Source organism: Macrobrachium nipponense, chromosome 1 (genome assembly GCF_015104395.2).
Source record: "Macrobrachium nipponense isolate FS-2020 chromosome 1, ASM1510439v2, whole genome shotgun sequence".
In the NCBI taxonomy this organism is placed as follows: domain Eukaryota; kingdom Metazoa; phylum Arthropoda; class Malacostraca; order Decapoda; family Palaemonidae; genus Macrobrachium; species Macrobrachium nipponense.
This window is the reverse complement of record NC_087200.1, coordinates 14,749,291-14,775,808: the sequence shown is the minus strand read 5'-3', so window position 1 is coordinate 14,775,808 and position 26,518 is coordinate 14,749,291. Positions and strand designations below refer to the sequence as shown.

The window sequence follows — 26,518 nt, the reverse complement described above, 5'->3', positions numbered from 1 at the left end:
CCGGTTAAGCGCTGGCACCAATGGGGTCATTCACCGCTAAAACGGAAATTGACGGCAAGAAGTAAAGGAAAAAGTGAATGAAAGGCCAAGGTACATACGAGGTTAATAACATTAGTTAAAGACATTACTTTATGTTTACTCAAAGGGCAGTCAATGGTTGAATTCTCAGTGTCTTCAGCTCTCAAAACACATCAGCACATACTACACACGCACGCGCACATTGGCATATTTCGACATACTTGCGTCTCAAAATAACAGTGCCTTATGCGAATGATAATTCAACTCTAATAATAATGGAATGTCAGATGGCATTCTGTACGTCACACCAAAGCGTCAGATTCCCGAAAGCTATCTGTACAATTTTATCTTTAAATATAACGTATGTACAATTACATATCTGTGGATTTGCTTCTCCAATCATAATAATAATAATGTGATCACATGCTACTTCACATATCCAGTATTTTCATACAGCTACGATTCATTTATGGAGTTAAGTCTTGTTGGCTGAATAAGACAACTGCAGTTTAAAATTAAAGTAAGGAAATTCCATATATATAGTAAGAAATAGACGAACAGGTTCAGTCATTATCATCAACCTAAAGAAGATGTAGTACGTTCAAGTGTCTATACCCTCTTGCTGAACGCGACAGCTGAACATTTCATACGAGTACCTCTGGCATTTACAACAAACAATTGTCTACGAAGACATAATGTAAAAAAAAAAAAACAATCACTTAAGTAAACATATTTGGGATTGTTGATGCTGTTCCCATCTGCAGGATTCTTAAGTTTAACCTATAAATAATTTCCAGAAGTATAGGAAGCTTCTTCTCCCAGGAGTCATAGGGGGACCTATAATACTTTCCAGATATGCAAAAAGTTCTTTTTTCTTCTTCTTCTTCTTCTTCCTGGAGTCATGGGGGAACTACAATACTTTCCAGAGATACGTGAAGCTTCTTACTGGAGTTATGGGGTGGGGCCAATAATACTTTCCAGTGATACATGAAGCTTCTTCTTCTTCTTCTTCCAAGAGTCATGAGGGACCTACAATACTTTCCAGAGATACATGAAGTTTCTTCTTCTTCTTCCTGGAGTCATGGTGCCCTTCAATACTTTCCAGAGATACGTGAACCTTCTAATTCCAAGAGTCTTGGGGGACATATAATACTTTCCAGAGACACATGAAGCTTCTTCCAGGAGTCATGGGGGACCTATAAAACTTTCCAGAGACACATGAAGCTTCTTCCAGGAGTCATGGGGGACCTATAATACTTTCCATAGACACATGAGGCTTCTTCCAGGAGCCATGGGGGGAACTATAATACTTTCCAGAGACACATGAAGCTTCTTCCAGGAGCCATGGGGGGAACTATAATACTTTCCAGAGACACATGAAGCTTCTTCCAGGAGTCATGGGGGACCTATAATACTTTCCATAGACACATGAGGCTTCTTGCAGGAGTCAAGGGGGACCTATGATATTTTCTAGAGATACATGGAGCTGCTTCTTCTTCTTCTTCTTCTTCTTCCTTTTCTTCTTCTTCTTCCAGGAGTCATGGAATGCCCTCCTATATTACCTTTTCAATGTCCTGTATCTGTATCTGTTCATCCTCTTCGTTGACAGTCTGTAAGTGACTGGTCACAGCTCGGAGGGCATCGTCGTCTTCTCTCTGGCCAGCGAAGTTCCAGGGCTGCACGCTTCCAGACCCAAATATCAAGAAGAAGGAGCCAGCAACCACGAACACTGGAATGCACATCCAAAACACCTTCTCCCACTGCTCCATCGTTTGCTGGAAATTAGTATCATTATTATTACTCTATTACCATTCCACAATGAGTGAATGTTCCGCTAAAAGTAGCCACACTGCCAAAACAATTGTCAGGCCAGTTTTCTCAGAATAGAATTGATCTCCCCGCTTGAAAAAGATTAGCAACATCAGGGAAGATAATCAACGAGATTCATACCATGATGACTAATAATAGGGATAATTGTTTCTAATTAATAACAGATCAAATCAAAGACTGTAAGCTAATAACTTTAATAAACTGGAGCCAGCTCGTTTGGGGTACCGTCAAATGTAAAACCAAGAGAAAATGTGTTGTTTCTGTTGGGTTTGTTTTTAGTCAGTAAATACAAGTCATTTGAAAAAGAAAGAAAAAAGTACATTCTGTCAATCAGCAGGATTCTAAAACTAAATGACCAATCCTGGATATTAATTTTGCAACAGACATTGACAAAGAAAAGGCAGATGCTGTCTAGTTTCTCAAGAATTATTAGGCTCGAGAGTAACAAAAAAAATCATCACCCTACATTCATTACAACTGAAAGTGAAACTTCCCATATTCATATTACTATTTCATGTAAATGAGAGGTCTGTTCACAGTTGACAACTAGTATTCAAGTCATAAAGCTGAATTTCAGGATAAGGAAGGCATCTTGAGATTAAACACGAACTTTCAAAACAATACTTCTCACCGTTGTATATTTTACTCTTTAATGAATATAAGCAGCAAGTCTGTTATATGCTAAGATTCTGGTATAAGTTTAATGTTTGCATCTATGAACGAATATCGATGTCTCAGTATGCTACTTTCGTAAAACTTAGCGTGGATAACAACGCATCCATTTCCCGATTTGATTCTGGATGTCGTTCGACAGGCATACAAAAACGAGGTACGAATTCAAGCTACACACACTTACCACTTCGTTGATGACAGCACCCACTGCTACGGGTGCGATGGAAGACGTTGCAGCGGCGAAGGTGTTGCTGATACCGAAGAGGGTACCTGGGAAAAAGAAGAAAAAAAGCCTTGTGGTGTGCTGGCATGAATCTAAAAAAGTGAGGAAAGCAATGAATCCATGTTTAGTACTCTGTACCATCCGCTAAAGAAAGTCATTCAGTCTGCATGACTGGTTGAAGAAAGAGCTGGAGATGGGATAGTTTTAACTGCTGGTAAAAACAGAAGAAATCTCTAATACGGGCGAGACAGGCAGCTTATGACGCCTTCCCAGAGCAACAATGTAGTCATGTGATTTTTACATATTTGCCTAAGGTACTGTAAAGCTTCATTTCGTCCTATTGTCTTAACTTTGCTAATTATTATTGCATTCAAAAAAATAATGTGTTTTAGTCCACTAACTTACCAAGTACCTGGGAGCAACACTCAGTTGCCCGTTGAATAAACATACCATTAGAAAGATTTGCCCAGATGACTAACCAGAGAAATTTGGAGCTATGTCCGTGTGATTGACCTGCTGGCTGGCAGCTATGGACCCGTTGAAGAAATTAGCCAGGCAGAGCAACACCACTATTGTGGTGACGGAGCAACCGGAGTAAATCACAGCAACCAGAAGGATTGCTGGACCAAACATTGCTGTGGGAATGGAATCAAGATTTAGATTGAATTAGCATCAGTTATTGTTGCATTACATCTATCACTTTATATTCCGTCCCATCTGGGTGTGTCTCCAATACAGTACGAAATGTCATAAACATGTCAGTAACTTATCACGCACTCCTAACATTCAGGTTGAATACAAGTCAGTGACTTGTTGGTGGTTGTAACTAGTGATTCATATGATTAACTAGCATTCGCCAAAAGTCTGTTCTCCACTTCTTGTTAACTTGTTTTTAATTTGCTGGTGATACATAGGGTTAAAAAAAACTGGTTGAATACAAGTCAGCAACATAGTATTCTAACCATTCATACGATCGTCCAGCATTTGTCAAAGGTCTGTTCTCCAGTTCCAGTCAATGACTTGTTTCCAACCTGTTGATGATACTTAAGTTCCAGACAGTATTGATGACATGTTTTACAGTAGTGAAGAAGTACCTCAAGACTTTCCATTAGCAGCCCACTCTTAAGGTGAGTTTACACTATATTTTTATATAGGCTTCACTGCGTGCTGCATACGTAAGACTTGTCACCAACTCCTCCCAAATTCTTGTTAGCCCCATCTACTGGACTGCTCATTAGGGTGAGTTAGTGGTGTTAGTAGGCGGGGCTAACAAGAATTTGGGCGGAGTTGGTGATGAGTCCTACACATGCAGCATGCGGTGAAGCCTAGTGTAATCTCACCTTTACAAACTCTTTCACCTCTTGTAAGGACACATACGCACCGATAGAACAGAAGAGCTTGCGAGCCGCTACGATGGACAGATATTCTCTGCAGAGAAGCCAGTCAGCTAGGATGCCAGATGAAACGGCCCCAAGATACCGGCACAGGAACGGGAGTCCGGACACTAGGCCATTCTGAAAGAAAGTGTAGTGTTTCGAAGTTCTATCTTAGACTTTTAATACTAATATAGGTAAAGTTTTCAATAAAGTTTTTAGCTTTTTTGTCATTCTCATCAAATAAGATGACCAGCGTGTTTTTATAGTAGTAACAACTAGTGAAGATTCTTGTGGAATTACTGAATTAGGTCAAAAGCAAAGCACTTAGACCAATGAGGTCATTCAGCACTGGGAGAGAAATTGAGAATAAAGGAGGTTTTAAAGGCGTAACAGGAAGAAAACGTCGCAGTTGCGCTATGAAACAATTGTTAGGAGAGGGTGGACAGTAAGATGGTAGAAAGAGAATACGAATGGAAGTACAGTAAGATGAATGAAAGGAGTTGCAGCTAGAGGCCGAAGGGACACTACAAAAAACCTTAAGTAATACCTACAGTGAACCGCATGAGGTACACTGATCGTGCTACCACCCTACGGGTTTAGAATGATTGGGTTGTTTCTGTCTGTCAGAATTTATGTGGAATGCTAGACCTAGTTCAGTTCAGGAGTGAAGGCTATGATATTTCAATTAAACTACGAATGAAATCGTGCTTCTTTGCACCAACGACAGGTCTGCAATGTCAATGGACCTATGAATAAAATCGAGTTTTATTTCATCACTTTTTCCATATATTGAAATATGACCATACATTAATCAGTGCATTTCTTCTCCAAGGAATATTGGATACAACTGCGGAGCGTAACATTAAAACAGACCACATGCTTCAGATGAACCGGAAAATAATCCAAAAAGTTTAACGTTAAGCGGTGAAAAAGAGAGGGTGAATTACCTTCTGAATGGAGTACCCCAGGACATTCCTCATGTAAGTCGGAAGCTGACTAGTGTAGATGGCCAGCCCAAAAGCGTTACCCATGTCCCCTACGATGATGGCCCACATGGGGAGGCTCGTCGCGATCTTGGTCAGGAAAAAGAGAGAGAGAGTTAGACGCAGAGGAGATTCAATGATATAACTCCTCATCCAAAACTAAAATGAAATACTGATGCTTACAAAACTTAGGAAGGGGGACAAATGGTCATTATGAGAAATATCAGTTTTTATAACCCTGAGCCAATCAATCAATCGAGTATATACCTGCTTCCACGGGGTGATGAGTGACGGGTCTCGAGACTTCCCGCCAGCCCTGACGCTTTGCTGGATGTAATGTTTCTCCTCTTCGCTGATTCTGCGGATGATCAACAAGAGCTACTTATCAGTGTTACCAGAGAGCCGTTCCAAAGGCACATATATTGTTCATGAATTTCTACCTTAGCATTTCTCCTCTTCGCTGATACTACGGATGGACATTCAACAAGCGCCGATGAAACCATTGTCATGAAGGAACCGTTCCAAAGACGCATCTTTACCATTACTACTATTATTCTTAAGATCATGCGATGCGAAAACATAAGAAAATAGCATAAAAATCGTTGGATCACAAGTATTTGAGTACATTACCTTTAATTTGCCCAACTTTCCATCTCGCTCTTTACTTCGATCCCAAAGTGAGATCAAAATTCAGTTTTATTACAAGCGTGATTGTGTTGACTTCCATTATTAATATTATTATTATTATTATCAACATAATTATCTTTTTAATATTGTCTCTATCTATTTATTATCATTAAAAGTTTAACCAGACCACTGAGTTGAGTCTAGGCCAAAGGCCAAGTTCTGGGACCAAATAGGTCATCCAGTATGAATTTTGATACACCTTTATGCGCAAAGGCATAAAGGTCTATATCAAAATTCAGAATAAGTTAAGTAACATTTTAAATTTGTTTTAAAAATCTTCAAATACTAGGCCTAAGGGGTTTCGTATTCTTGCAATTTCCTTATTTTTATATTTCATTAATTAGATAAATAAATCACACGTCCTCCTCACGAACATTAAAAAATCGGGATTACTGAGAATGTAGATTTTTATAAAATTTTCCATCATTGATTTATTTCTAAAAGTTGACAGTCGTTGCTGGTCATACTTTGGGCTCTCACACACCACATGTAATAGCCACGATGCCCTCTTAACTTCTCAAACTCTTTGCTCTCTTTTTGGATACTACGCTTGTCGCTACCAAGCCTCGAGATCCAACTTCGAAGAAACATGAAAGAAATCATGGTGTCCCGTAGCGGGAAACGAACCTGCGTTACCATAATAAGGACGAAGTCACCTTACCGACCTTGACCATTGTGGCTATTATATTTACATATGTATCTGGTAAAAATGAACAGTAGATTCTACATAATATATATATATATAAAAGTCATATCACATTACCGTGATTCATATACATACATCGAGCTACAAACGTCTTTTAATATCTATTTCGCTCTACCTCAGAATTAATATATTTTCATATATGTTTAACCGAAAGGGAATTTTTTAGTCGATAAGAGATTTGCCGGCTCACGGGCGCGAACCATCGACATCTACAAATCCAGGGTAAAAGCTTCACTGTCGTCCTGGATTTGTAGGTGTCGATGGTTCGCGCCCGTGAGCGGCAAATCTCTTATCGACTAAAAAATTCCCCTTCGGTTAAACATATATGAAAAGATATTAATTCCGAGGTGGAGCAAATTAGATACTAAAGGACATTTGTAGCTCGATATATATATATATATATATATATATATATATATATATATATATATATATATGAAGATAAAAGGCCCATAAAACACTATTTGAACGTTGCAACCATATATTTCGAGCACTTCCTTGGCACAGAAGGAAGTGGTCGAAATATATGGTTACAACTTTCAAACAGTGTTTTATTGGCCCTTTTACCTTCATTTTATACTGTCGTATTACAGTAAAAAGACATTCATATATATGCATATGTATTTATATACACGAACTAAGCTTTTATCGTTCTGAGATCAGACACGTCACACCTCAGTTCTAAAAAAATAAATAAATATGGACTAGATAATTCATGAAGAATGCAGAACCAATCGTAGAATCCATTCTTCTTCGTTCCCGTGATTCTGACACTGTTGAACAATCCCTTAGATAAATAATGTAGACCAATTGAATGTAAAGGAGTGACTGATTGTCTTATTGGAAATCAATGTGCACGGAGTCTCCCGCATTAAGTGAACAACAGCTGGTTTAGAAATATGCTCCTGGAAGGTGGCCTGTGGTCACTTCTGTGCTGCTTATTGTGTCTATTGAAGTATTACGTCGACTATGATGAGGACTTGGTAAGTGTTTGAGTTTCAGTAAACTGCTGCTTTCGCGCGTAATCAAATGTATTGAAACAATCTTTATATAATATATATATATATATATTATATATATATATATATATATATATATATAAAGATATATAAGTATTTCCCTGAAATCAGGGAAATACTTAGACTTTTAAAGTTGTTGATGGAGTGATGCCCTTTGATTAATTTAATTACTTACAAGATTACCTCACACCTGTTTTGATGAACTTAGTCTGATTTTCTGCAATACTGGTAAGTGTTAAGGGATCACTGTTGCCTTTGAGTATTCAGTCGTTTAAACGTGTTATGAGGGTTCAGGTGTCTGGCTTTTGGTGAGGTAATATTTGATGCAAGGTAACCAGATACTTGGCACTTCGTAACAATATATATATACTTTACTTTATCTTCCCGCCTCTGGCCAGTGGCATAAGGCGGATACAGTTCCTCTCCATCTGTCCTAAATATATATATATATATATATATATATATATATATATATATATATATATATATATATATTGTTTATCTGTCCCTAAATATATATATATATATATATATATATATATATATATATATATATATATATATATATAATATATAATATATATATATAGGGAAGATGGAGAGATACGAGGATGATACTTTTAGATATATAGATATTATATGTTAAAAATATATATATAGATATATAGGGACAGATGGAGAGGAACTGTATCCGCCTTATGCCACTGGCCAGAGGCGGGAAGATAAAGTAAAGTATATATATATATATTGTTACGAAGTGCCAAGTATCTGGTTACCTTGCATCAAATATTACCTCACCAAAAGCCAGACACCTGAACCCTCATAACACGTTTAAACGACTGAATACTCAAAAGGCAACAGTGATCCCTTAACACTTACCAGTATTGCAGAAAATCAGACTAAGTTCATCAAAACAGGTGTGAGGTAATCTTGTAAGTAATTAAATTAATCAAAGGGCATCACTCCATCAACAACTTTAAAAGTCTAAGTATTTCCCTGATTTCAGAAGTCAAAGTACTTCCCTGGTTCTAAGTCACTTCAAGTAAATTGAAGGAAAGCAGATCAATTACCACTCTATGTTTCTACCTATCATAAATATAATCAAATGCAAATATACTGGTTAGAAATGAAATACTTATAAAAATTTTAAATACAAAAATTTATTATGAAACTCAAAATGTATAAGTAAAATTCACAATATCAGGGAAAATTACTGTTACTTGAAAACAAAGTAAAGTTTAATTAATTCTTGAATTAAATTAAGTAAAAATAAATCAAAATTAATTTATCACAAAATTCAAGAAAATTGATTCAATTGAAATTCATAAGTGTTAGGCAATAATTGAAAATTTGAAATTAATTCACAAGTGCTAAACAATAATAAAACTTGAAAAGAATTCTAAGTAAATGCAAATTAATTCACAAGTGTTAAATTTAATTAAATGTGTAATGATTAAGCAATGAAAATAACTAAGTCAATTAAATTGTGAATGCAAATGAAAATATAAAATAAAAAGGCACACTTCAATAAAAAAAAATGAACAAGTGCACAAACAATGGAACAAACACAAAACACAAAAATTCGCAATGTGTAAAAGTGTAAATCTTTTTCACTCAAAACATTGTAACCATCAGTTTTTACCAAACCTTCGTAACCATCTGTTATTAGTTATTAGTTAACCACTGTTCCTATCAGTTATTAGTTTCTTACCAAACCATTATAACCATTAGATATTAGTTGCAACAAATAAAAATATAACACACTTTACCTTTTTGGTATACCAATTTCTTGTTTCACTTTACCAAAAACCAGGCGCCGTTACAATAGCAATGTTTGTTCAGATTCCACAAAAACACTAAATAACACTAAATAAACTCTAAGAAATATCAAATATGAAATCCTCAAGTTACGAGTGACCAATTTATGTTACGTTAATATAATCTCAAGGATGTTGAGAGAGAGAGAGAGAGAGATCTGAATGCCTCGCGGTTTTAAGATATAATGAATCTCTCTTCCTTATGGAAACTGGACAGGGCAGATGACATAATACGTTTTTGGGCAATAACTCTTCTAGAAGCTTCGAAATCTTAAGCAACTTTCATACAAAAATGTATAATCTGCATGTGGCTTTGATCAAAGACATACACGTATGAGATGATTCTGCTAAAAAAAAAAAAAGACACGTACTCTACTCGATCGACACGAAGGAGAAGGCTTATCACACATGATGACAGATTCCCAAAACACAAATGAAGTCTGGAGCTCGCTTATCAAACGTGTTGACAGATTAGGAAGGCAAACGGATCTCGGAGATCCTCTAATCTCACAGTGCTGACATAATAGGGAAACAATCGTAGTTTCGAACTGACAAAGACAATCTCTCTCTTTTTACATTCTACGTTATATATATATTCTTTTACATTATGTTATGCGAAATCTGAACACACATTTTAAAACATCCTATCTCTAAGCTATCTAGGAATCTGAAAAAATGTTGCACAATTCTACATAACATTTTATACAGTCACAGAGGAGATATATGCATTTTGAAAGTAGCAATATATAATAATATACATATTATCAAGCCCATCAGTTTGTATGTGTGTGTGTGTATATATATATATATATATATATATATATATATATATATATATATATAAAGATTGTTTCAATGAAAGTTTGATTAACGCTAAACAGCATTTTACTGAAACTCAAACATTTACTATTTACCAAATCATTATCAATTGATAGATATTTTTCCATAATTTTCGTGTCAATGGAGGTTAGCGTCCGTAGACTTTAAAAACTCTTGAGGTTTATTCGATGTTTACTTAATGAAAGAAAAGTTGAGAACATAATAAACAGAAGCCTAAATAGGCAGAGACAAGTTTTTTCCCATTTCCAGAAGTTATTATTCATTGTTTATTTATGTTTATCCGTCTTCATGTTTCCTGCACTTCAGGGGAAAAAATAATAACAAAACTTAGCTCTACTGCTAATATTTTATATTTACCCTTCCTAGCGACATCAACACATTAGCAAAAAAGATGAAATATGAACAAAACTTAGCTCTACTGCTAATGTTTTATATATACCCTTCCTATAAAGCTGGTTCACTTAACGTAGATCCTTGGGTGAGCTCTATGTCTACGAGACGTTTGTTTGGCGGCCGCTGATTGGCTGGGAGCTGGCTACCTCCTGGTACCAGCCAATCAGCGGCCGCCGAACAAGTGTCTCTTAAACACAGGGCTCATCCATGACTCTACCTTAAGTGAACCAGCTTTTTTTCTTTCTTTTTATAGTGTCATCGGCATTTGAGGACCTACCTGGGGTGCTCGGAGGGGTCGTCGTACATGCAGGTGAACCAGAAGAAGCACCAGAAGAGGGAGCACGCCCCGCTCGTGTAGAACACGGCCTCCCAACCGTGCTTAGCGATCACAACTCCGCACAAAGGGAAGGTGAGCGTAATGCTAAATGTAGCGGCTGTTGGAGGACGAGAAGGAAAACGATCTAGAAAATAAAAAGTCTTTATCATTCAGTTTCAGGTAATTGTGATTGATCGTGAACGTTGGATTTGTTCAGTATGAGAGCAATGTTCTTTTAAAGTATTCCTCTCTCTCTCTCTCTTAGAATAAATGAATTCCTAATATACATTTGGTATGAAAATCTTATCATGCACAGTGTAATGCTCTCTCTCTCTCTTTGAATTTAAACATATCGTAGTATATTGAGCAATACTCCTATCTCTCTCTTTTTCAATTTAAACAAAAAGTAGTATATTGAGCAACTCTCTCTCTCTCTGACTTTTAACAAATCGTAGTATATTGAGCAATACTCTCTCTCTCTCTCTCTCTCTCTCTCTCTCTCTCTCTCTCTCTCTCTCTCTCTCTCTGTCTGTCTTTGAATTTAAACAAATCGTAGTATATTGAACAACACTCTTCTCTCTCTCTCTCTCTCTCTCAAAACAAAACAAACTCGTAACATAGCGAGCACTACTTTTTCCTCTCTCTCATTTTGCAAAGACCCTTCGTAAGGCGATATTCTCTCTCTCTCTCTCTCCTGAAAGACAGGAAGCAGGAATCTCACCAAAATAGACGATGGAGACGAATCTGGGTCTCTCCAGGGGCGGAATCCATCGGGCTATGAGGGCGTGAATCGAAGGCCAAGAGACGCCCTGAAATAACATCCAACTTAGCTGTCTGATGTTGTGAGTGTTTGAACCAAAGGAAATTCGGTGCTATTTGTTTTCTTATATGTATAAAAAAAAAACTGAGAATACAATTTGTGAGCACGAATCTACATTAACCTATATAGACTTGCTCTTCCATAAGACTTTAAACAAGTCTCTTATGATGATTTATGAAGCACAAGCAAGCAAATTCAATGGTTCGATTCGGGTTTGAGTTGCGGTAGGCTGAGATGCAAGCCCACGGTATGTGATGTATATATATAATATATCTATATATATATATCATATATATATATATATATATATATATATATATATTTTCATACATGTTTAACCAAAGGGGATTTTTTTTTTTTTTCCGATAATAGAATTGCCGCCCGACGGTCACGAACCATCGACATCTTCAATTCCAGGACTGGCAGTGGAGCCTTAGCCGCCTCCCGCCTCAAATACCTGTCGCACTCATGTATATTGTAGTTTTGGAGACTGCAATATACCTGAGTGCGACAGGTATTTGAGGCAGGAGGCGGCTTAAACAAACTTATGTCTTTTTGCGGTGCGGGGTTGGCTAAGGCTTCACTGCCAGTCCTGGATTGAAGAATGTCGATGGTTCGTGCCCGTTGGCCGGCAATTCTATTTATCGGAAAAAAATCCCCCTTCGGTTAAACATATATGAAAATATATTGATTCCGAGGTAGAGCGAATTAGATATTAAAGGACATTTGTAGCTCGATATATGTATACGAATCACGGTAATGTGATATATATATATATATATTATATATCACACGTTGGATTCTTTACATCTTTCAGGGAAAGAAATTCAGTGCAACTTGAACCTAGGCCTAGTATTTCCTAGGCTATTGCGTCTAGCAGTTGCGGTTGAAGTATCCGTAGACTTATGAACTTATTCATTCTTGTGTTGATTTTTCTTCTTTACCGAATGCCTCATTGATTATTACTCTATTGCATTGCACAAATAGAATAACAACAGCACAACACAAAAGGTTAAGAATCTTTTTAAAAACTGCGCAGTCTCTATGTAATTGTATCATTTCCACATTTGCTCAGCTCTGAACCTCTTTCTTTAACCTTTCGTTATCTTGTTCAAATATGGCATCGCCGATCAGGAATGGAAGGGACTGGAATATCAAATTGAAGCCAAAGGCCAAGCGCTGGAACCCATGAGCTCATTCAGAGCTGAAAGAGAGCCTGGGAACAAGGGAGATTTTAAAAACGTAACAGGAGGAAAGCCTCAATTCTCAAAGCAGTTGCACTATGAAACAAGGTGGAAAAGATGGAAGAGAATATGAACAGAGGTACTACAGTAAAAAGAGTGATAGGGTTGCAGCTAGGATCCGAGTGGACGCCGCAAAGACCCTAAGTAATGACTACAGTGCGCTGCGTATCGCCTACCAGGGAAACTATGTTGCTGAAAAACAAGAGCATTATTTATTCACTCCCAGAGAAGAAAATGGTGACTGTAAGTTGTAGGGTGACATACGGAAAATACACAATTATATTAAGAAAGTACATAGATAAATGATTTGATCATAAGAAAATGCTATACGTGAGAGGTAAACAAATCCTACGAAATAATTTTTGTTTCTATAAAGAAAGAAAATAGAATCTTAAATGACGCGATATTTTGAATGATGATAATTCAATTTTTGAGTTTTCCATTAATAGCTAACCAAACAAACAAATGAAAGCGAGTAAACTGTCAATGAAAGGCAGCACAAAAGACGAGCGTCCGAGAGGAGGAGAAGGAGTTGGTGGTCGCGGAGGTGGGGGGTGGGGAGGAGGAGGGGGAGGAGGAATGCCCCCATTCCCCCGTGCATGCGACACTGATACGTGTTTTCTTCTCTTCACAAAAGAGTGATTGCGTCAACGGCTGTTTCATAACACCAGCGTCTCGTTTTTTAAAGACGAGGTATTCGAGCTATCTGATGGCGCCTGGTTGAAGACGTTTAGACTATTTTTACCAGAAGTAAGAGTGTCATTCTTCATTTCAACGCGACGCAAATATATTCGCCCTCGAATACACTCAGTAAAATGCCAAAATAATCTCCTTTCAAAACGAAAATCCCTTGAATACCATAGAGGGTATATACCTGGAGTTGCGAACTCTATACCAGTACTACGTAGTTCGGTGGTCTTCCACCAGGGCGGCGTTGCAAAGCCTTGCGGCCATTTTTAAAGGTCTGTTAACCAACAAACTGAACAAGGATTCGTACGATTGAGAATGTTTTTTTATTGTTAATGTTTAACGAGTAGGTGTTTAGCAAATTTTAAGGGTTTAATGATTAAGTGTTTATTGAATGTTTATGAGTAAATGTTTAGTTTAGGGTTTAGTGAATGTTTACTGAATGCTTAAGTGTTTTGCGAATGTTATTGAATCTATTATGCAAGTATTCAGTGAATGTTTAGTTATTTTTTAGGGTTTTAATGAATGTTTTGTGAATGTTTAGTAAGTAATCTGAATGTTTAGTGAGAGTTTAGTGAATGTCTTATGAATGTTAATGTTTAGTGAATGCTCAGTGTACGTATTCAGTGAGTGTTTAGAGTTGAGTGAAAATGTTTTGTGAATGTTAGTATTAAACAAACGTTTAGTGCTTAAGCATTGAGTGAATGTTTAGTTAGTGCTTAGAATTTGGTGAATGTTTAGTGCGCTACGTGTTTAGTGGGTGTTTAGGGTCTAGTGAACATTTAATGCATGTTAGTGTTTAGTGAATGAATGTTTAGTGCGCAAGTATGTTTAGTGAGTGTTTAGAGTTTAATGAAAATGTTTTGTGAATGTAAGTGTTTAACAAATGTTTAGTGTATAAGCATTCAGTGAGTGTTTAGGGTTTAGTGAATCTTTGTGCTTAGTGAATGTCTAGTAAGTATTCAGTGAATGTTTAGTGTGTGTTTATTTTGTGTTTAGTGAGTGATGAATGGATTTTCATTTACGTACTGTTTAATGAGTGTTTAGGGGTTTAATGAACATTTAGCATTTAGTGAGTATTTAGTGTTTAATGAGTGTTTAGGTTTAGTGAGTGTTTAGTGTATAATGAATGCTTAGTGAATGTTTAATGATTGCTTAGTATTTAATGAATGTTTAGGATTAAGTGAGTGTTTAGTGAATGTTTACCGAGTGTTTGAGGTATAGTGAGTGCTTAGTGTTTTATGTTTAGTGTATAGTGTGTGTTAGTGAGTGTGATTGTATAGTAACTGTGAGTGAAAGTGTATTGTGAATGTTGGTGTTTAGTAATTGTACATTATTGTTTAGTTAGTGCTTAGTGACTGTATGCTAAGAAAGTCCTGTAATCTACAGGAACCATTTATTCTAGACACTGGTTAGATCCAGGAGCTTAGACTTAGGCCTTGACCATAATGGTTGGAGTGCTTAGGCCAATCTGTTTTTGTAAGGTAATTTTTCTCTGTGAAATTGTGTCCAGTAATAATAATAGTATAATATAATAATAATAATTAATATTAATAATAATAATACCAGCAACAATAATATAATAATATACCAATAGTAAAAATAATATGAATGTTAATAATAATAACAAGATAATAATAATAGTAAACGAATAAAAATAATAAAGTAATAACATATAGTATCATGAGCTGGACCGAGACCTTTCAATATGGCCGCTCGAGGTCACACGTATAATAGTACTATATACTATTATACGTCTTATCTCAACGGGAAAATGTTAATACAAGAATCTTCTACATGACAGAGCCAGCTTAATAGAGACATTTAATTTTATTCGTGAGGACATTAAAGCAATGTTTATATTTTGTTTTTACGTAGAATTTAATGATAAGACTGATTTTGCGTCAGAGTACTACTTCTTATATTAATTTAAGGAGGGCACGAACGTATAGCTTTTTGTGATTTGTTTTTTCTGGAAAACCTGGAGAACATTAATTTGTTTATTTTTTGGTGAATGTCTGTACACGTCTCGTAAGCTTGTTATATATAGCTACATCCGTCTATTAACTAAGCAATCAGCCATTTCAACAACGAAACGAGCTAAAGCTTACCTGGACGAGCCCCAGTGTAATTCTGGTGGCAATGAGAGCGATGTAGTGAATGTGGGCCATCAGCGGTGTCAGGAAGGAGACGATGGCACCTGTCAGGATGCAGATGCCGAACACGTACTTCGTCCCTTTGACTTCAGCTAATCTTCCACCCATCACCTTCAAGTGTTGAGAAACAGGACTTGCTGGTTACGTTGTGTTCACATGGCCACACATCTTTTAATTTTGAAAGTGAGACTACGGTTAAATATTGCCATTTCGTCATAATTTTAAAATTAACTGAACAGAATACGTAGATCATTCCACATTAACTGACGGCCTCTGGAGTTCTTTGTGACAAAAGAGTACCACTGAGGTTGAAAGAAAAATTTCACAAGATGGTGGTAAGAACAGCAATGCTGTATGGTACGTAAACAGCAAACATGAGAAAGACAGAAGAGAAGAGGATGGGTGTGGCAGACATAAGAATGCTTAGATAGGATCAGAAATGACTACATAAGGGGGTCGACTAAGGTGGTGGAAGTATCAAAGAAAGTGCAGGAGGGGAGGCTGAGATGGTATGGACACCTGTTGAGGAGAGATGAGGACCACGCTGGGAGACATACTATGGGGACGGAGGTTCAAGGAAGAAGAAGAAGAGGGAGACCAAGAAAGAGATGGAAGGACTGTGTGAGAGGAGACTTACATGAGAAGGTACTTTGATGAGGCAGAAGTGCAGGATAGAAAAAGGGGAACCAGCTGGGAAGAAGAATCCACATTAACTGACGTACGGAAGTGACAGCGAGTTAACAAAGGGAGTTCGCGCGAACATCGCTAAGCGGACTGCTTCACGAACCTGGGTGACGGCGTATCCATAGTTGAAACTGGCTAGGATGAGTCCCTGCGTCAACCCGTTCCACTCGAAGACCTTTTCCACGGGCGGCCTCTCCGAGAAACCGGTCAGTTGGTCGCTGTAGGGCTGGTCGTGTTCCTCTAGGCTCGACTGCTCGCACAAAACGGATATATTTAAAAAAAAAAAAAAAAAAAAAACGGCTTCAAATATACACGCTGTTGTCGTTCGTCATTTTCAGCAAAGTATGAAGTCAAGTATACGTCAGAAAATTTTAAAGGAAAAAATTCTCTCTCTCTCTCTCTCTCTCTCTTCTCTCTCTCTCTCTCTCTCTCGATTGAAAAATAAAATAATTACATCAGGCATGTTTCAGAGTATTCTCAAAGGTTATTCGGCGCTGAATGGGAAATTGTTAGTAAAAATAACGAAAGAGGTTGCAGTTAGAGGCCGAAGGGACGCTGTGAAGAATATTATGCCTACAGTGCACCGCCTGAGGTTCACTGACGGCGCTACCCCAACCCCTACTGAGTATTAGTATAATAATTTTTTGTGTATACTTACAATGACCCCAGTCAAATTCCCCGCTAAAAGTGGTCCGTTCCTCAGTGTCATTCGATCAAGACCTAAAAACATAAACAGATGATCAGTATTGAGAATTTTATCTTTATTAAACGTTATATATTGATTTCTTATAGCTACAGTGATCCGGACTTGATAGTCCGAGAAGATATGAAATATTATGCAATGTGTTTTCGATGATTTTAAATAGATTTCTTATATAAGCCAAGGACGGATAAAAGAAATGATAGCTAGTACTAGTCACAGTCTGCCAAAAAGAAAGAAAGAAAAAAATAATCGAAGTCATCACTGAAATTACTAACAGTATCTTCCCACCAACCAAAAGATGCCCTTTTTTAAAAGCGTGCCAACACACAAGCAAAGACTGGCCAGTATAGAGCATGATACCCATAGGTGAATTGCATGAGTGCATGAGACTATTATTGATCAATTGACCATAGATAGGATGTGTGTCAGTGTGTGGGTGAAATCGCTGTTTAATGGCCATCTCTTTTCGGGCAAACCGTCACTTATTTAGCCCTATGGGTATTGAATTGATGGGGAATGGTGGTATTATATAGTGCAGTAAGCTATGATCTATGATGTGGGTTCTTTTATCGAAAGAATTTCAAGAAAAAAAAAAACAGTTGACTATCTACGTAATTTGTACCAGTTCATTACTTAGGCTAATAAAAGAAGCAATCGAACACCCTCCCCTACCTCTCTTGCGATGCAACGTAACTATATACTACACGTGTCTAAGTGGTCCATACCTTCCCCTTCTAAACACTGAGCCTCTGGATTGACGTTTGTAGGAGCTGTGTCGTTGGAGTTAACCATGGCCACGATAGCCATGAAAATATTGACGCGGACCATGTACAGATTCACGAATCCCAGCAGGGTTAGCCCACCAATAGCTACTCGTGCTGGCAACCATCCTGCGGTGAGAGAAAGTATGAATTTTAATACCACATTATATAAATACTACCTCTCTTTATCACTCTTTAAACATGTGCCTCATCTTTCCCAAGGAATTGTAGGTTAATGATCTATAGCGTGACAACATTGGCAGGTAATTCAAAACGTATACTCCGACAAAAAAAGCTTTTCATGGAGTTCTAGAGTTTTAATCAAAACTAGAAAAAGAAGGAACGCTAGGGGAAACAAACAACGTCTTTTTTGTTGAAAAAAAAATAGATGAATTAAAATAAACATTTTGGAGTAACATAAAGTTAAACTAAATAATGAGTAAAGTAAACAATTAAGGGAATAAAGCTTTGCACCTCATAAACAGTGTAGTGTGCCCGCAACTGTGTTTGTGGAGTGAGAGCTTAGGAACCAGGAACCAGTCGGGAAAAGGCTAAATTAAAGTTTAAAAAACTAGACGCAAGAACTGAGGCACTCTTCAGTAATTCTTATCAGTAACACACATCGCTCTAAAGGAAAAACAAAAAAGTCAGAAAGCAACTAAAATAAGCCCGAATTTCTAATCTATTCAGAAAAGTTACGTTAAGATTTGGCAGTTGTCAAAGAAGCACACATTTGTATACGCATAGTACTACATACTAACCCATGCGCAGTTTATGCACGCGCATACTCTGACACCATTTCAATACCAGCGGTCAATTTCACCTTAAAACCGTTTCTAAAGGTCCAAAACGAACCGGCCATTCATATGTACTTGAGTACCTGAATTCCCTTTCGTTGAGAGATGACAGTTTTCTCAGTCAGAGATTGAAGCCTTGACAAACTGCATGAGGGCGACGGAGATTTCTTGCATTCCAGAAGGTTGTCTAGACAGATATATCTGTAAAATTGAAAAATCCGACGTGGGCCTGGTTCCCGCTACTCGCCGACCGGGATATCTTCTGCCTTTTCTTATTTTCTGGTTTGTTTTTTGCGGTGTTTGTTCATGCTGATGATATCTACAGTCATTTGTTTATGTTCTTATATTTATCCCCAAGGGGTTGGTACTAAACACAGCGCTAATTTTGCGCGTATACTAGCATGTACCCAACCAAAGGTCAGCGGTATATAAAAAAAAAATAGTAGTCTTCAGTTTAACGAAATATCTGGCACTAGTAGCAATTTCTATTTATTGAGGTACAGGATTTACTAGCGAGTTTTCTTAAACCAGGAAATAAAAATGTGCGTTGAAATTACCACGAGACCAAAATGTCTAAAACTGAGGGAAACTATCTTTTTTTCTTCTTCTAATCTGAGATGGGGCAGAATGTCCAAAACTCAGATTGACACAACACTGAAATATATAATATTAAGTAAAAAAAACTGTAAGTTAGTATAAAACGCCAAGAGTATCATTTAATAACAGGGAAATCTACCTAAGGAATAACAAATCCCTGCATAATTAGGTACTATAGTCTACCGCTGCGTACACGACGCATGCTTTTACGAATATGACGGCGCTTATGAGGGCATGCATGATTAATAACGTCGTCTTTATCGTTATTATGTAATGTATCGATGAAAGTAGCAGAGGAACAAATGTAAATCATATCATATCCATCTGAAAATAGGAACACTCCCTAGTACTAACGAACTTTGAAGGTGACTTACCGCATGCAGTTGTGAGAGCTTTGTCAAAGTAATTTTCTTCTATTTCTTTCACCTGCAAAGGAGAAGACTTGTTAGTGTCCCTGGAAGCTAAGGCGAACTGTCTTGAAGTGAATGAGAAGAGCAGCATTTAAAAAACAACGAAAATTTATGTTAGAAAATAGAAAAGAAGTTGTTCGCACAAAAAGGAAACCCTACCAAAGTCGTGAACAACATGAAGAGGGGAGGGGGTAAATGAGTCTCACATGATCATGAAACAACACAGTTAACGGGAGGGTGACAACTAAGATCGTAACTTTTTTTTGAGAAATAGCAGGAAAGGAACAACATAAAGGAAAAGGAGAAATTGAGACTAAAACGACGAGACGGTTTGACTCGTACTAGGAAGGAACAATAAGAACAGCCAACCAAGAGACAATTCAACGCTGTGGTGTCAGGGGTTACGAAAGAAAAGAAAGCGATAAATACGAAAGAAAAGAAAGCGATAAATAAGAAAAAACCAACTAAAATAACTTTAAGTTCTCCATATAGAAACATTTTTAAATGTAAGATGGTCTAGATATCATAAAAAAAATTGTGCCATGAAGCCAAAAGACAAAAGACGAATAAAACTGAATATTGATGATAACAGTGGAGACATGTTCTGACCGAACTTCGTCAAAATTCGGTCCTCCAATCTCGAGTTATTTTACGTTCTGTTCAAATCTTCAATTCTTCATCTTTCCCAAACCCCAACCCCCGGCCAAAGTTATTCATTAGTAGGGAGTCTTACATTAAATGTATGGTCAATAATGCCTTATTAAACTTCTGAGGTGGAGGTAACACAACCATAGATAAGTAAAGCTGGAGGAACAAGTTATTCATGAATAAAAAGTCAAGTATTAGCTCACGGGTTACGAGGCAATAGCTACTTTGTCATCAAATGAAGCCAGTAAATAATAAATAAATATTTCAGTGGTCGAAAACAAAGTCACTAAACGCACATTTCATTCGTGGAAATGCAAGAACCAATAAAACGCCGTGAATAACAAATATTTTAACTTCATAGCCCGTTACCCTCCAAACTTCGACATGAAAAAAACGAGAGCTTTTCCTAGAGGAAAAATGAGCGAAGAAGATGCAGAGACGAATGCAGGTTTCTGACGACACTAAATTCAACCTGATTCCTTGACATCCTGTCAGCTGAGCCCTGTGGCTGACTGACTGACTGACTATAAGCGGGCACCTCGCGTCCACAAATGGTTGCGTGAGACGCACAGGAAAGCTGTCGTGGATAGAACGAAAGAGCAGACATATCTGCATTTCACAGAATGTCATTCAAAGCTCTTTCGTACTCTGACTTTTAACGTTTCGTCTCTGTTTACCTGTGTGGCGTGTTTGGGGATGCGCAAACTGACACATTTCACCACATATGCGAGAAATATGATTTTATTTTAGGTCAGAATTGCGTTAGATCTATTTAGACCAATAACTCCTAGTTAGGGGGTTGGTGTGGACTGCATTCAGCCAGTAGTCTTTCTAGAGCACTGTCTGACGTAAAACCTCAAGAATAAGCAAAGTTGGAAGGAAAATAAAGTCTGTTGTCATTAAAAAAAAAAAGATGGATGATTATTGAGTGAACTTCTGCCGTGTCATTTTAAAAAAAAAACTAGCCCAACATTTTTCATACTCTTACTTTTCAGAACACCAGTTGCACTCTGAACATCACAGTTCAGAGAGAATTCAAAACTATTTTCCCTTATTATCGAATGAAATTATTGAAAGGTAAAATATTAATCTCGTGTATCTAGTGAACCAAATAATGATGTACAAATGTAAAGGAATGTAAACATTTGGAGAAAATTCCCAATCAGAATCTATATGATCGTGAAATGATGAGTGAGTAACGTTCGTTCCTTTGGCCTAAAAATTTCCCGGTTTTATTTCTATTAGAATTTCTGCAAGTTTTGAATAATACTTTACCTAGTTGTAAATATTATTGGGTACGGATGCATGTTGATTGCCATAACACTTTTAAACAAGGATTTACGATACAAAGTAACGAAATGATTGCACCTTATAACTTACTGTCACAACAGGAGGCTGTGAATTCCCAACAGGAAGCTGTAAATTCGCTGCTGGAGGTTGTGAATTTACAACAGGAGGCTGTGAATTCGCTACAGGTGACTGGGAATTCGCACCAGGAGGCTGTGAATTCGCCGCAGGGAATTGTGAATTCACAACGGGAGGCTGGGAATTCGCTACGGGGGCTTGTGAATTCACAACAGGTGACTGGGAATTCGCCACAGGTGTTGATATATTCTGGGCTTCGAGGGGGTCCATGGTGAAGAGACAGCCAAATTTACATGCGGCAGGTAAGGCAAAGGAAGACTGTTTCCACTTTTTCTTTTGTCCTGAAACATGAGAAGATAAACCTGTTAGTAAGCAGACCTGACATGTGATTCATTTTTCTCATAATTGCGGGTAACAGACGTCATCACGGTCTCCTCGTTTTCAGTTAAATTGTAAGTCCTCAACAGGACCAGCATTCAAATGTAGATGAATAAAGATTGCTTTTTTGGCTGTTATTATCATCCCTATGAGGCCAGCCAGCTGAAAAACTTTTGTACAAGTTTTCTAGCTTAACATTTTAAACATTATCATAGTCATATTAGATTGCTTTCATTTCCTATGAGAACTTTATCAAAAGTTATTAGATCAGGGGGAAAATGTCTTTAAAAATTTAGGAAATATCCCATTTAAATAGTGGCTAATCAGCTCTGTAAATAAAAAAAAAAAATATTTATGCGAAGGTGAATTGAACGGAATATGTTTTCCCCGAATCTAGCCCAGGAGACAGACAGAGAGAGAGAGAGAGAGAGAGAGAGAGAGAGAGAGAGAGAGAGAGAGAGAGAGAGAGAGAGAGAGAGAGAGAGAGATTCTGAAAAGAGCGGGAAAAGTCTACTCCCGTGGAAATGGTGAATGATAATGGCGTAAATTAATATGTATACATACACATACACACATATATACATGCATACAGACACACACACACACACGGAGCATTAACCTAACTATAGTGCTACATCACTGTGCGAGTCGCTACTACAAGTACTAGCTAATACCTACTTGAACCAATTTCTACGCCTCAGAAGTGGCTGTAGCGTTATCATTCGGAGTTGGTCGTGAACTTGCCTTTATTAAGTTACCTATAGTACAAGATTCCTATTCATTTGTCTATTCCGTATGTTAATCTGATTGGTGAGGAGAATGACACACTCTTGTATTCCAAGATGTTAACAGAGATTCAAACAAGAAACTTTAGCTGCTTCTGATAATTGAAAAACGCAGCGAAAAAAAAGCCTATTCTGTTGACCGCCATATTCTTTGGAAACTTGAATTTCCAGCTAAAATTCTAGAAGTTCGGTCATCAGAATTACGATCATTGTAAGATCTATACGTCATGCTCTCTCTATATCCCACGCCAGTCATCAGAGGATTTAAGACAGGCATTATTGGTATACCTTTGCAGTTCATTCTGTTATAGGATATCACTCGACAGAACAAGTTACGTCATTTTTCACGACAAATTTCAGTACTGTTTCTCACTTTCTTTCAAGCGTTGGGAATTGTTCCTTCCGTTGTTCTTTGCAAATGGATGCATGTGTCTACTGATAATCAAATAAATTAATGAATGACCTGAAGACAAGAGAGTTAACGAAATAATTTAAACGCTTTCATTGGGTATTTTCAAGGATACTTATGAACGCCACTACGTTAAAATCGTTGCATTCCTTTGGGCGCGAATAAAGAAGTATTTAGTACCAAAAATAACTACCGCTGCGTTTTAGCTACGAAAGAAAATCATCAAAACGAAACAAAACAATTAGTAAAAAAGCGTTATTTGATAATAATTCTAAATATTCATAAATACACAACACAAATTCTGACTTTCAAACCAATAAATGCCAGTTCCTGTATTCCCTCGCGCTCCGTAGCACTGACTGAACCCCTCTTTCAGATAGGATCCGAAACCTTATCTCTCCAACGCTTTTATATATATATATATATATATATATATATATATATATATATATATATATATATATATATATATATATATATATTATATATATATATATATATATATATATATATATATAGTTGTAAGGACGAGTATTTCAGTCTTTATTTCTACCTCTCAGGCATCTTCTCTAAACAGATTGACCATTTCTTGGTTTTACTACATTTCTTTTACCATACAGACTTTGATGTATCCTAAACACGAACCATAAATATCGGCAGGAAATATAAAAAATGAAAAGCTCAAATGCATTACTTTCAAGACTTGAATTGTCTAGAGCAAGATCATCTACCAGTAACTTCATTATTTTTGAAATTGCATATATTATAAGCTAGACTAATGTCGCTTTACTGTCTTCACAAAAAAAAAAAAAAGCCTATAAGTTATTCAACCAGAAATGTCAGTCTGACCATTCACTTTGATTTGGAGGGGCTAGGCCTATATACAAGTTCCTCTGACGTTACTTCAAAGAATGCTTTCTGGTCTACCTTGCCTTGTGCACTTACTCTGACTCTGTCAGCCCTCATAAACCTCTTATAATTTCTAATGAATATTTGACTCAAGTTCTTACTACATGGCAATTGAAAAGTGGGCTTTAAATTTTAATTTGAATCATACCTTATGAAGCTACTAGCAATTGTTTATCATATCACTGTGTAAGTTTTCCGAATTCTTTCTATTCTGGGTGTCTAAGCTCTAAAGCTTTTCTTGTGTAAGGCAACAGAATTAAAGAACGGACTAATATTATATTCATTCATTGCTTAGCTCTTAAAGAGCTTTTGGACTGACATTTTAACAATAGAAGACCATTTACGAAACCTATCAGAAATACTATAAACAGCAGCTGGCCTACTACGCGGCGGTAATAGCATGAGGTATTATTTGTATGTATCTGGTAATACCCAAACTCCATGTGGCAAAGCTCTGTCTCAAACTGACATATTTATAATGAGGTTAAAGTTAGGATACAAGTATTTATGGGAATATGTTGCTGATGGTAATAATTTTTCGCGTAAATTATGTAACGAGCCAAACTCCCATACATTATGTCATTATATATTATATTGTACTGAACTTTCTGAATTTAGGGATAGAAATGTTGATACAGCTAGCAGGTGTGCTTAGCAACAGTAGTGTTCCAATAATTATAAAAAAAAGTTTCCCAATTTCTATTGGAATAAGTAATGCTGATACACACCATTTGATGTATATGTAATATGTGTCAATACATTTGTTTTAATTTGAAAATTTGAATTTACTACTGCGCATGCTTATAGAGATCCATCCCCCCAAAAAAATCTCGATAATTTCTTTCTGCATTTTTACGAAACTAGTTTAGACACTTCGAAATTCATCTCCCCTCAAAAAACACAAAATCTCATGCCCTAGTTTTTCCAATAGGTTTGTGACGAATCTCCGTTTTAGATAATAGTGAAAGGATATCAGTTATCCTCTGCTTATTAGTCATCATTGACTCTTGTACTACTTACTAGTCGCGTCGTCCTAGGAAACGTCCAGACAAGGAGTCTCCGTCTCTCATGCTCGTCCGGTAACACAACGTCAAAGACTGACCAAGAAGAAGAAGAAAGAGGCTTCAATGGACGGTGTTGCCATCATCAATGGAGACGCGTTGAGACTCCCCGCCCCTCTGCCCGGGGCCTGACGGGTGTATGGAGGAGGAGGAGGGTGTTAGTGTAGGGGGGGACGACGAGAAATGGAATGGGTTTCCAACTTTCCATCGACGCGTGGAACGAGTTCGATGACATAAGAAAAGTGGGAAGCGTTGACAAGGGTAGGGTGGCAATGGCATTATCGGAATAGGGAGAAGAAAAACATATAAATGGAAGAATTCAAATGTGCCTAAAGCAGTGAGTGAGAGAGAGAGAGAGAGCCTTGTAGCTACTATTGTACAAGTTCAAAGTTTTGATGAGGGAGATGCGGGTTCCCCTTTCAACTGCCCAGTAACAGACGAAGAAAGCACTTGAGACCAATGTGTCGCTTATGCCAGGCCGCGAAGCAGCCTCAACCTCTCCGGTCTGTTCGCTGCATTCAACCACGACTATACTATGTCTTCTGTATTCTCCGCCGTCTGCCAAGACCGCCTCGAGATCTTCGAGGTCTGAAATACCCTAGAAGATTATTATTCGTTTTTCGTCGCAGGTATAGCTATTCTGCTGAAGTGTGCCCTTCACCATCCAGTAACTGGAAATCTGGAAGTACTAGGCTATACGCCTATACAGACTCAGTCCCCTCTGGTCAACGAACCGAGATCAGGGTATCTTATTATTATTATCATCAGAAATAGTACTACTACTACTAATACTAGTAGTAGTAGTAGCATTATTATTCAAAAGACGAACCCTATTCAAATGAACCACCCCACAGGCAGGGGAGCGCCTCAGTGGCGTAGTTGGTATGGTGTTGGCATCCCTCCTCGGTGGTCGCGGGTTCGATTCTCGGCCATTCCATTGAGGAGTGAGAGATGTGTATTTCTGGTGATAGAAGTTCACTGACGACGTGGTTCAGAAGTCACGTAAAGCCGTTGGTCCCGTTGCTGAATAACCATTGGTTCCATGCAACGTCAAAACACCATACAAACAAACAAACAAACAGGCAGGAGACACGACTTGAAATTCAAGCTCCCAAAGAACAAGTGTTCATTATGAAGGTGTAAGAGTAGGTAAACGGACATACAGAAAGATGGTATCTCGCTTATTTAAAAAAAAAAAACGCAATCAATATCGGATCCAGGGGG

The 26,518-nt window shown here is 37.4% G+C and overlaps 1 protein-coding gene across 1 annotated transcript; it reads right to left on the bottom strand.

Annotated features, from left to right (window-relative positions):
* Positions 1–91: 91 nt before the first annotated feature.
* On the bottom strand, positions 92–25,409 carry LOC135219146 (putative inorganic phosphate cotransporter). Its single transcript, XM_064255660.1, has 15 exons — positions 25,254–25,409; positions 21,768–22,093; positions 19,704–19,755; positions 17,900–18,064; positions 17,130–17,191; positions 16,575–16,721; positions 15,743–15,898; positions 11,602–11,689; positions 10,842–10,998; positions 5,370–5,460; positions 5,067–5,192; positions 4,125–4,257; positions 3,223–3,378; positions 2,705–2,790; positions 92–1,793 (listed from the first exon to the last, which is right to left on the bottom strand). The coding sequence occupies exons 2-15, from the start codon at positions 22,020–22,022 to the stop codon at positions 1,572–1,574; spliced, it is 1,896 nt and encodes a 631-aa protein (XP_064111730.1). The 5' UTR covers positions 22,023–22,093; positions 25,254–25,409; the 3' UTR covers positions 92–1,571.
* Between the last annotated feature and the right edge of the window lie 1,109 nt (positions 25,410–26,518).

Excerpts from the sequence above, each read along its gene's own strand:
- LOC135219146 (XM_064255660.1), bottom strand. The coding sequence starts at position 22,022 with ATGGACCCCCTCGAAGCCCAGAATATATCAACACCTGTGGCGAATTCC. Across the intron at positions 18,065-19,703 it reads AGCTCTCACAACTGCATGCG|GATGGTTGCCAGCACGAGTA; the intron begins GTAAGTCACCTT and ends CTCTCACCGCAG. Across the intron at positions 5,193-5,369 it reads TCATCACCCCGTGGAAGCAG|ATCGCGACGAGCCTCCCCAT; the intron begins GTATATACTCGA and ends TTCCTGACCAAG.